Raw genomic sequence first — 15,701 nt, forward strand, 5'->3', positions numbered from 1 at the left:
AATGATGATGAAACACTGTCAGTTATGGATGTGTGGAAAAAAATTTCAATTATGGATTGTATTGATCAGGTTTGATTATCATTATCTGAATTGAGACCAGAAACTATGAATGCATGCTGGAAAGCTATTTGGCCCGTATGTGTTAAAGAGAATGCTTCTGTTCCCTTCAATCATACTGCAGAATCCCCCAATGTAATAAGTTTGGCATGTGAAATTGGCGGAGAAGGATTCAATGATCTTACGTCGGCAGATATCGAAGAATTACTAATTGATAAACCTCTTAGCGAAGACGAAATAGTGGAAATTGTTTCTGAGACTCCTGATAACAAAGAAGTAAATGATAATGATCACGTTAATTCTACTTTTACTGCTGATATAATTAAAGAAGGTCTTAAACTGGCCAATAATTTAGGCAATTATTTTGCCTGACATGATCCAAATGAAGAATATGTTGGGAAGTTTTCACATGAGCTTAAGTTGTTAATGTCTTCATACAGAGAATTATGTTGCTACCTATCTAAAGCATCAACACAGTGATTAATAACTGAGTTCATGCCTAAAACCACTGAAACAACCAGTGGTACTTTTGTTCAAGACATGACAAGAAGAATTCCACAAGTTGAGGTGGAAGTCGATGATGATAATACCATATCTAGTAGTTCTAGTGATATTATAATCTCATGAAAATGAAAGCTTTCATGTTTATTGTCAGAAACTGATAGCAAATAACATAATTTTTTTATTGATTCCTTAGCAAACAACTGAATGAATATGTTTTTTTTTAAAGTTATTAAAATTCATTGTATGTATGTGTGTTCTCCATGAAATGTAAATAAAAATCTTATGATCCTAACGTATTTAATGTTTGTTTGTTTTTTCATTATTTTGCTTATATTTCAGGTTTGGAACCAAACTTCACTTTTTCTGTGGAGTCAGTAGTTCTTTTTACGCGAATTCTATTTGCGCGCAATTTTTAGGAATGTATCTCGCGTAAAAAGAGTTTTAGGTGTATAGTCATCTATATCTTTTGTTCACTTTAATTTTTTTTTTCTTTTTTTTTTTTTGTTCCTGTTATCACAGATATAGAGATATAGTAATAATTTTTGTTTTTAATTGTTTTGTTAATTTTGATTCCTTTTTTTGTTTTACTTCGTATATCTCACATGACTTTCTTAAAAATTTTCGAGATTCCTAATGTTTCACCTTTATCCTTTCCTGGTTATAATCCATTATATCTGAATATTATGTATTCATAATATTCTGTTATATATTTTGTAACAGGAATTAAGATTGTTTATACCTCTGATATTGGGTCTTCTTTATTACTTGCTTTATAAATGGAATTACTTTTGTTGTTTTCCATTCTTTTGGTGGAATTCCTGTTGAATAAACTTTAAAATAATAAATCTCTCTTCTCGCTTCTGAATATTTCTATATTCTGAGCTTAAGTTTTTGTTGCAATTCCCACCCATAAAAGATTGTAAACCTATAGTACATTATAGTACCCTGCATGGGCTAGGGATTTCATTTACTTTATTTTATTTTTATTTTTATTAATTTTCATTTTATTTTTGTATTATTTTTTTTTTTACACAATCTGAAAACTATTCTAGAGACCAAACATGGAACTTTTTTAGTCACTTCAGGCCTCAATTTCGTGGGGGAGGTGTTCTTATAGGCAATGAATTTCATCCCTCAAATAACGATAATCACAAACATGCATGCCGACATTGTGATTCAAGTCCACAGCTATCTTCTTTTGTTATAACTTTATCATATCCATTATCAGTTTGCCAAATGTTTTTTGATAATTATCTGTCCATTCTTGTGAATTTAGTTTACAGATTATATTTAATTTTTTTCTGATATCTATACTGGGATGCTTTAAAATATTGGGTCATGTTGGAAAGTAGAAAAAAATCTGTTCTGTGACTCTGTCCCCCCCCCCCTCCACCACCACCACACACACAAATGCCATGTCTAAGCAGAATATGTGTTAGTGAATCAAGGCATAGATGTTGTCAGTTCTGGGGAGGCTTAGGTTGGAAGCTATTCATCATTCTTTAATGATGTTGCACAACAACCAATAAAACATGAGTTATTTACTGCCTGATATTTTCCTGGATTTTTAACCATTATCTTCTGAGCACAATGCTTATCACTTTACACAGGTGACAATGAGTGTAGAAAAATTCCAACAGTAATGGACAAAAGACCTGAAGTCTAACTTAGTGTTGTCTATAAATAGATATTTTTTCAATTAATGAATTGGAATTGATTTTAAAATGACCGTTTCACAAACTTTGGACAAATTAATGCAGCAGTACTAGTTCAGGTTGTGGAGAGAGGAAGTTACACTACTGTTGCAGCAGTGTATAGAAAGGAAATGGTATGCTTTGTATTATGAGCTACTAAAGCATTTGATGTGTAGTTAACAGCCTCTACATACAAATAGTCTACTTATGAAGATGCCTTCATCCAAACTTTGTGTTCTTATTATTTTTGCTAACACCTGACTTCATGGAGTCAGAGGGCTCATTCTGGGAGGTCTCTACTCTTTCATTCAAAAAAGATCATCAAACTATGCCTTAAACTCATTCATAGTTTCCACACTAATCACTCTCCATTCAAAAACCTACTTCTCACTCCCCTGCTCACACATCCTCCTTATACAGCTTCCAGGGATGGCTTCTTCTTCTACTCCTCTCCCTGTACTCTTTGAAAAATCTTCTCCACATTAATCTGGTGACAACCTCTCACCAACTTAAGGATGAGGTATATATGGCTGAATCATATCCCTCCTCCTTCTATTCACAAGGTTCTGCAACTTGCATTTTCTTCAGTTTCTCCTTATATCTGACATTCCATAGATCTGAGACTGACTTTGTATATCTTCTCCAATACATCCTCTTTGAAAACCGAATGATCAAATCTGTACACAGTAGTCCATAAGTTCCAGTTTCTGTTCCCTTCCTCCTCCTCTCTTCAAGACCATTTGTCCTCAATTTAAAGGGTACAATATTTAAAATGGTGATACCACAGGCCTGCTCCCAGTTAGTGCATGGTCCTGAACATGCCAGTAATAAGTCAAGAGGCTTCCCCAGTCAACTGACACATAACCTTGCTGTCACATACTCTTCCAGGTTGTGTCTGAAGAGGAAAGCCGAGCGGTATGTGGGGGGGGCATTGTCGAGGTCACGTTATAGCAATCAGACTGGTCACTCTCTGGGCAAGAAGACTGGTCAATCTCTATATGGATATCACCTTATAAGAGGAATCATAACCTCTTTCCTTTTTGCATGTCAGTGTCCTCCTCATTATTGCCAAAATCTGTTAGAATGTTCTTACAATTTTAGCAATGCAACCCCTAAACTTCAAGTGTCTCTACCATTACTCTTGGATCTTTCATCTCTTCCACCTCCTTCAAGTTTCCCCATTAATTGTATACTCTGTATCCCAACCTTGCCTATCAAATCTCAAGACCTTGCACTTTGCAACATTAAATTGACAATTCCACTTACTTGCCCACTCCTCTAGTCTACTGAGATCATTCTGCAAGGCCCTACTGCTCCATATTTCATAATTCTTCCCAACTTTGCATCATCAGCAAACAGCTGCACATCTCCAAAAAACAAGTCCCAATGTTATTAACATACGAGCTAAACAATAATGGTCCAATCCTTGTGGCACTGCACTAGTTACCATCTTCTTTGAGTATACCATTCCTCCATACACAGCCTTCTGACACCTATCCGTCAACCAATCAACTATCCAACTCACCAGTCTGTTATCCAATCCCATCTGTTTCAATTTAGCTAGCTTGACATTGTGGCAGTCTGTCAAAGGCTTTTGCAAAATCTATGTATACCACCATATATGTATCTCCTTTATCAAGTGAATTTGTCAACATATTATTAATCTCCAAGTAGTCCAAAGACTCATCGAGGAAGGGCATCCACTCCACAACAACTCTCCATTTCCACCACTCAATCTACTACAGCGAACTGTCATCATCATCTACACCATCACTAGTATTTTTTAAGACAATCACAAACATCCATGCCCATGGTGAGATTCGAACCCACAGCCTTTTGGCTGGAGAATGGATGCTTTAACCACTTGGCCAACCAGGCCAGCTTGTTGGCTTAGTGGTACATAAGTAGTTGTCAACAATCTACTTAATACGTAAGTGGATTGCTGAAATGCGGCCTCCCCCTAACGAACCCATGTTAACCATCATAAAGAATATTGCTATTTTCAATCCATTTCTGAATCCTACTCCTCACCATCTTCTATAACACCTTAACAACAACTTCAGACAAATAGATTGGGCTATAATTTGTATTATCAGTCTATATTTCCTACCCTTTGTGTAGTGAAACAATTTTTCCAACTTCCATTCCTTTGGGATTCATCTAATCTTTAATCTTTTGTTTGGGACTCATTGCTTTTCAAGATTCATGTTAAACAGGTGTGCCAAAGGCGATATTAATTCCCTAGAGCAGGGCTGTCCAACCTTAGGTAATCCGAAGGCTGCATTACAAAAATATATTTATCTGAGGACCACATCACAATGCGCATCTAGTAATTTGGTGACAGCAGCGATACAACCTTGATAGCTGAATAAACGAACAACACTAGTCACGTGCTCACATTCCTCGTGAGCGCCTGGAGTATATGCGTTGGAACAAAACAGTATAAGAATGTTTCTTTGACACATCTAATATTTGAAAACCACATGGGTATATAGTGATGTAAAAACACCAAATAAAATTACCAACATCGAGATTATTGATTAGTTGATAGAATTAAAATATCTAATACGCATTTGATTCAGATTATTTTATTTTTTTGCTCATGAAAATCAAAATCCACGGGTGAGCCGCATCTGGCCCGAGGGCAGTGCTTTGGACAGCCCTGCCCTAGAGCATTCCTTCAAGACATATTGTGATATATATTGTCAAGTTCTACTACCTTATTAATATCAAGTTTAGTTAATTCCTCATATACTTCCCTCTACACTCCAGCTTCTCATGATGTTGCCACCTATATCTGCTCAGTCAGTTACCAATCTGCCGTTGTCATCAACTAGTATCGATGATGCTAGTTTATTTATTTATAAATAAATAAATAAACTAACATCATTCTCCTATAGTCATTTATCTTCTGCTCGCCACATATCAAAACATCTGACTAGGATTTTTCTTAGCTTGATTGGCTAATTTCTTCTCATACCATTTTTGCTTCCTAGAACTCATTATTACCAACATTCATCTTGTGTTGCCTCCACGTATCTTCTTCCACATTTCACACTTAATCTCTTGATTCATCTATTTTCCTTCTACCTAATTTAGCCTTTTCACTTTTGGAGTACAATCAGACATTGCTATTGCTGTTAAATATCTCTTGATCAGTATCCAGGCAGTAGCATCTGTCTCCTTTCTCTCAACTCCTCTTTCCATACTGTCCTTCCCACTTGTCTCTAAGCTTATCATAATCTCCAATCTTGTAGTTTCACATATATCCCTTCTTCACAGAAGTTCTCATATTACTGGCTACAACCTAGGTGATCACTTCACGGTCACTCTATCCATCTGGGAGACGATTAGGCACTCTGTTCATGATCACATCCTCTGGTGATATAACCAGATCTATGACTCGTGCCCTCCATTATGTACTGCTTAAGATTTTTATATCTTAAGAACTTGAGAAACTCATTCTCCTTATTCTCTGATGCTATCTCTTCATTCCATTCAATATTGCCTCAATTGGAAATCACTCATAACGATCACTTTTAGATTGCTCACTAAGCCAAGTTGCCTTCATTTCTTTGTCTTTACCTTCCATATTTCCTGGTCTATAGCAATACCCCATCAAATATCTCATTCTATCAACCTCCACTTTACACCATATGGCTTGAAAACTTTTTTCTCCTTGTATCTTAACCATGCACAGACAAAATTCTCAGCAAAATAACAAATTCACAAATAACATCATATCCTTCCATTTCTATTCCCATCAACATATTATTCTCATCTATGTTTCGCTTGCTCCAACTATTTTGGGCAAATGAAACTCAATCAACTCGACGATTTTATCTCCCTTATAACTGATACTCTTGGCATTCGTAAAGAAGCATAACAATTCCTTTCTTGGTTTATAACCAGTCCTATGCTGCCCCTCATCTGTGACTTCTTACTTCTCCACACTTGCTGCTATCTGATCGCTCTTACCCATTGTCCCATATACTCCCCCTCCCTCCATGTATTCCAGGTCATTCCAATCTTATGCTGATCATTTATTAATTCTTTTGGAATTCACTCTCCTAACAATGTCTCTCCTTGGCCCACCCCATTTCCCTGTTAAACTTACATTCCTGTTCTGACATTCTCTCTCCATTCACACGGGTCTTATCTTATCTATCCCCACTCTCTTGCTTATTTACATCATCTCTGACTTCCACTGATGCCTTTTTCACATTACTTATTATAACTTCCTTTCAGAGCAATCTTTCCAGCTGACTCACGGCAAAGCATTCAGATGCAGTTCATCACTCTAATACAGTTCTATTTGTCCCTCTATCTCATTCCACACATTCAAAAACTGCACTAATTTCTCTTTACACATTTCTGCCAATATTCCATTCAAGATCTTTGCCATCTGCTGCAATCTATTATTGCCATATCTTGTCCTTATAATTCGATAAAGGATTAAACAAGAGTATAATATCTTGGCAAGTACAATTTACTTTGTAACCTAGTTGAAAACTTTCTAGAGCCTTATTGATACCAAATTTTTTTACAAGGATGGTAATATGACCTAGCATGAATGTGTAAAGTCTAGCAGTGAGGTTTTTTTTAAAAAAAAACAGAAGTGAAAGTTACCATCTGGCTGACAAAGAAAGAAGTCTAAAAATGCAATTAAGTCTTCTTCTTTTACTTCTAAGGTGAACTGAATGTGATAATAGACTTTGTAAATGTATGTGATGAAATCTTGAAGTTCAGCGTGAGAATCATGCCATACTGCAAAGATGTCATATGCATACTTGTGGCATAAGTGAGGTTTAGGAGTGATATTATCTAGTGTTGGAGAAAGAGGACTACCGATTGCTAAACTTTTGTTCTGCTGGTAAAGTTTATTCCAGTATGTGAAGTAGCTAGAGTCAGTGACAAAATCAAAGAGGTAAATAATATCCACAAGAAAGTCTTTCCAGACAAAATCCAGCACTTTATCTAAGAAAACATTAGATTAGTAAATAGTGACGATTTCCAAGCTGAATAAGAGATTACTAGAGCCAAAAAGATACTCTGAGATTTTTTGGTTAAAATTAGAACTGTTCTTAATAAATGAAGAGGATTTTCCTGAATGTTGGAAGTAATTTGGAAAGATGCTTTGCAATTTTGTAGCAAGGCAAACCAATGCAGTCTATGGGAGAGCATAACAGAATATTTATTTTATGGATCTTAGGAAGTCAAATACATTTGAGGAGGATTCCCTTAATAATTCTTAAATTTTTGGTTTCTTCATTCCAATATGAGCTATTAATGAGTGTGTTCAATCTTTTAATTTGTGTAGCAGTAGGATCATTAGAAAGAAGATATGTGGAGCCATCCTACAGCATTAAATTAAGTTTCTTTAATATTCATTCTGGTCTTCAACTACTGATACCTTTTCTTGAACAGCTTTAATAATAATAAAATTATTATTATTTATTAAGAGAGAGATAGAGAGGCCGTAATTTCTATGTAAGGTAAAGTAGTAGGTGGAGACTTGGACTTGTCCAATTCCCACGCAAAGTGACATCACAAGACACTTTTATACATAGCTGGGGGGGGGGGGGGAGAATGACTTTCAGAGCTATAGCAAAGTACAAACCTTTAGAGAGATCATTTATAGTTTTCTTGCTATTTAGATGACATGCTAGTTTCCAGTTTTGGAGCATTACAAAATCAGTTTTGGATGCATATTTAGTTTACTTTCAAATATTTTAAATTTTAGTATAGACAGAAAAGGAGGAAAGGATTATGGGTATTTCAGTTAGAAACAGTTATGATATATTATTATAATTGTTACCGCAAGACCTCATGGAGTCAAAGACTCATCTGGGAGGTCCTTTTATCATGCACACGCACGCGCGCACACAGCTCATCATACCAATCATCACACTCAAACTCCTTACAGACACCACATTCTCAGGCAAGGCATTTCAATCATTTACAACTCTGCACAAAAAAAAACCTGTTTCTCACTCCCTTACTCACACCCTCTTTATACAGTTTCCAGGGATAACCTCTGGTTTTTCCCTGATCTCTCACTATTTTCTGTAGAACCTCTCCAGCGTTGATCCTATAACAACCCCTTACCAACTTGTAGGTCTATCATATCTCCCCTCTTCCTCCTGTCCACTAGACTCTGCAAATTACATCTTCTCATACTCGACATTCCAGAGGTTAGAAACTACCTTAGTTAGTCGCCTTTGGACCCTTTCCAACATCTCTTCATCCTTCTGAAAACCAGGTGACCAAATCTGAGCACAATAGTCCATGTGTGGCCTAATCAAAGCTCTTCCTCCTGTCCACCAGACTCTGCAAATTACATCTTCTCATACTCGACATTCCAGAGGTTAGAAACTACCTTAGTTAGTCGCCTTTGGACCCTTTCCAACATCTCTTCATCCTTCTGAAAACCAGGTGACCAAATCTGAGCACAATAGTCCATGTGTGGCCTAATCAAAGCCTTATACAACGGAACAAGAATACCTTAGTTAGTTGCCTTTGGACCCTTTCCAACATCTCTTCATCCTTCTGAAAACCAGGTGACCAAATCTGAGCACAATAGTCCATGTGTGGCCTAATCAAAGCCTTATACAACGGAACAAGAATACCTTAGTTAGTTGCCTTTGGACCCTTTCCAACATCTCTTCATCCTTCTGAAAACCAGGTGACCAAATCTGAGCACAATAGTCCATGTATGGCCTAATCAAAGCCTTATACAACGGAACAAGAATCTCCCTACTTCTACATGTCAGTGTCCTCCGCATCATTCCTAGAAGCCTTTGTGTTGTCTTCACAATTTTGGCTATGTGTCCCCTAAATTTCAGATCCTTATCCACTATCACCCCCCCCCCAGAACTCTTATTTCCTCTACCTCCAACAATATATCCTCACCAAGTATAAATTCTGCATCTTTGTTTTCCAAATTTCAAAACCTTACATTTTGCAACATTGAACTCTCATCCCCATTTCCATGCCCAATCAATCAATTTATTCAAGTCTTCTTGTAAGGCTACAACATCTTCACTACTCTTCATGGTTTATCCTAACTTTGCATCATATGGAAACACCTGAATATCTCCATCCAAATCTTCACCAATATCATTAATATACAAATTAAACAGCAATGACCCTAAAATTGCCCTTAATGGCCTAAAACAGATCCCTGAGGCACTCCACTAGTGACTATCCTTTTCCTGGATATCGCTCCCCCATACACAACTTGATACCTATCAGATAGCCAGTCTCCAATCCAATGCACTAGTCTAATATCCAACCTCATCTGCTCTAGTTTGACTATTAACTTATCATGGGGTACTCTATCAAAAGCCTTTGCAAAATCCAAGTGTATCCTTCTCCTCTGTCCAAGGAAGCAGTCACTTTATTGTAATAAGTAAGTAGATTACTAAAATATGACCTCCCTTTAGCAAATCCATGCTGTCCATCAAAGATAATACCATTGTTGTCAACCCAACTCTGGTATTATCTTTGATGAGTTCGATCACCTCCTTTAAGAAGTGGCACAATCTTGCCCTCCTTCCACTCCTTAGGAACTTGACTGAGTGCAAGACTCGTATTAAAAAAATATATCAAGGCAGGTGTCAACTACCTGGCACATTCCTTCAGAATATATTATCAAATCCCACAGCCTTATTTACATCTAGTTTACTCAACTCTCCATACACCTCTTGCTCACTTACAGTCAGTCTCTCCTCCCTATCATCAACTGCTCTCAAGCTCTTCATGAAGTCACATTCACATGATTGAAAGACCTTTATGAACTGCTCATTAAGTATCTCCACCACACATTCTGCCACAGCTGTCTTTATACCATTTTCTCTTATCAATTGTCATTCTTCCATAATCATTCTTTCTCTTGCTGGCTACACATCGAAAGAACTCCTTAGGATTCTTTTTGGCATCATTTGCTAACTTCTGTTCATACCTCTCTTTAGCTACCCTCACCAACCAAGTCACCCTCCTTGCCTGGTCTTTGTAAACCTCATGGAATTGGTTATATCCACTTCTCTTTTGCTCCTCCACAATGCCCTCTTTCTCTGTATCACATGCTTAAACTCTTTATTCATCTATCTCACACCTACCTTATTTAACCTTATAGACATATTGCTTCTACTAGATAGTTTTTAAAAATCCCCCAAGCACTGCATTGATCTCTTTTCCAGCTAACTCCTTATTCCATGCTACACCTGCAAGCTGTTTCCGCTGCTCTTCATAATCACTCCCCCCCCTTGTAGTTCCACATATACCCTTTTCTCACAGAGGTCCTCACATCACACTGCTGGCAACCACCCAGGTAATCACCTCATGGTCACTCTCACCAATTGGTGGATGATTTGACACCTCATTTATAATTACATCTTCTGATGAGATGACCAAATCCAAGACCCTCAATCCTCATGTTCCCTCTGTTACATACTGTCTGAGGCAGTTATCCCTCAAAAACTCAAGAAACTCGTTTTCTTTACTTCCAGTTGCTATCTCATTATTCCAGTCTATATTGCCATAATTAAAATCTCCCATTATGATCACCCTTTTCTTATTTGCTTGGCTACTTTGATTATACATTTCATTATCACCACCATCCTCATTACCTGGTCTATAACAACATCCAACCAAGTATTTGATTCCATTCACCTCTGTCTCACACCATACTGTCTGAAAACCACTGGCACTATTTCCCTCTTGCATTTGTACTTTGTATGGACATAACTCTTTCTCTATCATCAATATCACACTTCCCCTTCCTTTTTACTCTTTCTATTCTCACGAACACATCATACCCATCATCTCTATTCCTGTTAAGATGTTTTCCTCTTCCAACCATGCCTCATTTATTCCAACCCGACAATCTTTGGGTGAACTGACACGATTAGTGCAACCATTTCATCTGCCTTGTTTCTTATACTTCTAGTATTTGTATACAAACACAACAGCTCATTTCTGGATTTACAGCTAGTTCCACCGATACCACTCACTCGATGTGATCTCGCCTTGCATGACTTGGGCCATTTCCCTTTCTGCCTATTCATTCTAGAACCATCCCCAAATTCCAACTGTTTCCTCTCAATCCCAGGTCATTTCATTCCTTTCCTGTCTACACATGCTCTCACCTCCTCTTGGAGCATACACCCTTCTCATGCTGCTTACCCCTGTCCACTCTGAGTCTCCCCGTTTCCCTGCTCCTCTTGCACACCCTTTTTCTCATTTTCTATACTCATGCCACTCACTTCCCCCATTTATAACCACCTCTTCAATATCTCCTGTCTTATTCTCCTGCTCTTCCACATCACTTCCCACTTGATCTGATTGATTCTTTCTAATCACTTCTCTATCTTCCAGCAGCAGTCTCTCCAAGTGACTCACATCATAACTACTCAAATGCAGTCCATTGCTCCCATACAGTTCACTTCGTCCTTCAAACTCATTCCACACATTAACAAACTGTACTCCCATCTCCTCACACACATTTCAGCCAGCATATCATTTATAATCCTTGCTCTCTGCCTCATCTCACCACAGTCATACCCAGGCAACACACTCACTACCCTTCCTGTCACACTATTCTCTTTTATCCTTCTAAGCAGCCTCCTGATATCCATTCTGACGTGCTCTTTGACCTCTATCACATTATTCGTTACTATTAAAACCATCAACTCCTTTGCTCACCCCCTCCTCATATCTGATGTCTTCATCACTCTACTCATTTTACCACCTGGAAAACATACCTTATGCATCCTATCATCCAGCACACCTTTAATAATAGAGTCGCCATACGCCACTCGCTCATCTTTCATTAACTCTTTCATGCCATCAAGATTTGTTTTAATAGTTTTTACCCGAATTTTCTTAATTTCATTCTGCATCCATTTCATCTCCTGCTTCATCCAATCCAATTCAACTTCTGAATCTCGCATCACATTCTCTCTATCATTCAGTCTTTCTAAATTTCTAACTCTCAACCCCCTCTTCTCACTTTCACTCTCATTCATCCTTCTCTGTTTCCGTACTTTCGGTCCAACTTTCACTATCATTCATTCTTGCGATTTTTTCCACTTTCGATTCCTGCGTCACACCGTTTTTGTTTCATTCATTCTCTCAATTTCGTTTCCTTCTGCCACTCTCGCCTCACTTTCATCCTTTTTAACATCCGTTACGGTTTTCAGATCACTCGTTTTCTTTTTTACTGATTTTTTAAAAGTTTTTCGCCTCTCTTTCGAGCATGCACTCATTTTCCCCGCGACATTCTCGCTACTAACACTTTCTGGCAGCGATTTCATGTTAGCATTCATCAATTCCTCGTTTAGATGACACTTCGCACACACCCTCCTTCCATCTGTCCTAAACATCCACAAATCATTTATTTAATTGGAAGAATACATATAGCACATCTCACACATAACGAAACGACTGAAGTCTAAGTTAAAGTCATGGTATGACAAAGCCGTCGCCATGTTTCATCTGCCAGTTACCGCTCTGAAGTCTAATAATAACAACGAATTCGTAATTAATTTTAAGCAAAACAAAATCCCCCACACTAATAATAATGGTAGCACACACCTTTTACAGCAGCTCTTACTCAAACAAATACTCATATATACTTAATTTTTCCAAGAATAACTTATTTCAGCTCTTCTTACACGTGTCTGCCAAGATTGACAAGCGATCTCACTCATATGTTTGCTTCTGTTATTTGGTAGCTTCAGAACGAGTATTAGGAAACCAAAGCTTAGATAAATTATAAGAATTTGAATGCATTCAGTGCAAATGTTTGGATGAGAAGACTAAAAACACTAATTTATTACAGAAAATGAAGCATAGAAAACACTGTTCTTATAATGCCCGGCAACGTGTGGCTGAGTCAGCATCATTCTTTGAGAGAAGAAATCAATACTAGGTTCCTGTTTGAATTAAAGGAACATTTGTGTGTGTAACAAATCCATAATGGTTACAATTATCTTCTCTTATAGTAGCTATGTGAAAATTTTATGTGGTATATTAATTATAGCAAATGTCTCTCCATCCCAACCTGTTAGATTTGTGAGCATTAAAATTTCTGAGGAAGATAACTATTACTGTTAGGGAAATTGGAAAAAATCAAGAAGGAAAGAAGTGAATTCAAAATTTAAGAATTAACAGAAACACCAGGTAAATTTAACAGAATGTGGGAAAGATATTTTTAGCCAAAGAATATCAATGAAGGAAATTCTAAATTTGAGAAGAAAAGAGTCATACTGTGTAATTTTGAAATGATACGCAAGAACTGATTGAAAAATGTGAGAGTTTGAGTTTCAAATAGAAGTCAATATTATTGAACATGGTGCTAAGACTATATATTTGGGAATTTATCTGAAAGATTTTGAAAGATTTGTCCTCTCTGATTATAGCTATTTCTCTTTGCTTGACTTTTTCATAGTGCAGGTGTTTCAGTTATTTGTATTGGATATGCAGTATGCGATGAATTCTCTGCTATGTGATATCACCAGTGAATTTCTTCAGTTCTATAAATTGTGGATTGATTTTTTTGTGCTCCCTTATACCACTGTTTGAACCACTTTCTCATGAACATCTTGCAGAAGTATTGGTAGCTAGTTATAAGCTTGTGCAAGCCTTATAAAGCATTATCATTAGGGTCAGCTCGGTATACCATCTTGCCTAGTATAACAATTTTTCCATACCTTTAATCTCTATCACTCAGAATGCGGTGATTTGACCTTTCTTTGCATTTCAAGCTTCTGAAGTTTTAAATCAGCTGTTATTTCAGTTTGTATTCTATTTTTACTGTCCTAAGAATATTTACAGCCTTCTGATTGGGGTCATTTATGGAACTCTTCTTCAGTTTCATTGTCTGAATATGAATGGGGTTATTATTGCATTCACATAATATTCCTGATATGCCAATATGTAAAAACAATGATTTAAGAAAGTATTTTGAAACAAAGTTTTTTTGCAATTTTTTAATGAGTGCTATTTATTTTATCATTTACATTTATTTATTTCCAGCTTCCATTAAAAAAAAAATTGCTGGAGAATGGTCTTGGTGAAAGTTTAGCAAGGCTTGTGATTGAAATCACTCATTTGTTTTCCAGGTAAGATTAATAAAGTACTTTATACTGCTGATTTACAGTCTAGCAAATGTTGTTGTAATGAATTCCCATTATTGTTAGCTACTGAACCATCCACCACTGGATCCCCATTGCAATAACATTGCTTTAAGCACATCATTGTATACAACTGAAGTTTAAAAATTTGCTATTACAGTCTTTACTTTAACATGCTTTTTTTTTGTTCTTGTGGTCTTTGTGGGTTTGGGGCAGTCTCATGCACCCAAATTTGTTTGTTGAGGTTTGGGAATTTTTTCAGAGCTGAGGTTGATTCAAGGAATAATCTTTCATACTTCTACTTGCTGCGTTGTAATAAAGTGCCCTTCTTCCATCGTTTTCTTTTCTGAGTGTCCAATGCATGGTCAGCAAGTCCTGAGTGGCTGTATTGGTGAAACCGGATATAGTCTTTGTGTTCAGATATCCTGATATTGGCTGTCCTGCCTGTTTGGCCATAGTAGGACAGTTTGCAATTAAAAAAAAAAAGATGCACTGAAGCTTACTAATATATCTCCTACTACGTTGACGGCTGCCGATTCACCCGGTGATATAGAAATGAGTTAATTTTTTTTTCAAAGAATCTTTTTTAATTTAAAATTATTCTTTTGTTATTTTTTAAATATGTAAATCTTTGGCCAGTAAACTCTTTTCTTATCATTTAGTATTCATTTTATATGTTATATATTCCTTCTTACAAACGTAGCGCTCACTTATTGCATTATTTCTAAGGCAAATAAACTCCCGCTTTACGAATTCCCTTTTTTATGAACGGTCTCCAGGAACCAATTAATTCCTAAAGGCAGGAACTACCTCGTATCTTGTTCAGTTATTTTATTGACTATTGCTATTTCAGTTTGGAAGGACATTTTTCCTTTGAATGCCTCTTCTTTTTCCTTACTTTTTTCTTACTTTTTCGTGACATATTGATTTATTACATTATAAGAAACCTCGCTTTATGCAATTAATTAAGCCATCAATTAATGCGCGCTAAGCGAAATCGCATTAGGTGAATACAATAAATAATAGGAATTAATTGCTATGGCATGAGAAATTGAAGGGGAGAGATGCTGATGGTGCGTGGGAGATTGTCAAGGAGTATTTAAAGACAGCTCTATCGGACTGTATTCCCAGAGACAGAAGAAGAAATCAAGTAGGAGTAAGAAGAATGAATAATATTATTAAGCAGGAATTGCAGATAAAGAAAAGGTTGTGGTTTAAGTGCAGTATAAAGAAGAAGGTGATGAGCATTCCCCTGAGCAGTACAAGGTACAGGCAAAGAGAGTAACCTGTATGGTAAGGAAAGCCAAAG

The 15,701-nt window shown here is 36.8% G+C and overlaps 1 protein-coding gene across 4 annotated transcripts in view; it reads left to right on the forward strand.

Moving 5' to 3' along the window:
* mv (lysosomal-trafficking regulator mauve) overlaps window positions 1–15,701 on the forward strand; it is a 1,073,830-nt gene that overhangs the window by 238,552 nt on the left and 819,577 nt on the right. For all 4 annotated transcript variants that reach the window (XM_090399251.1, XM_090399254.1, XM_090399252.1 and 1 more), the window contains exon 13: window positions 14,295–14,380. In XM_090399251.1, the coding sequence (XP_090255377.1) occupies window positions 14,295–14,380 (86 nt within the window). The remainder of the gene's footprint in view (window positions 1–14,294; window positions 14,381–15,701) is intronic.

Source organism: Typopeltis vanoorti, chromosome 10, assembly GCF_054136105.1.
Source record: "Typopeltis vanoorti isolate ZY-2024b chromosome 10, IOZ_Tvanoo_1.0, whole genome shotgun sequence".
Taxonomy (NCBI): Eukaryota; Metazoa; Arthropoda; class Arachnida; order Uropygi; family Thelyphonidae; genus Typopeltis; species Typopeltis vanoorti.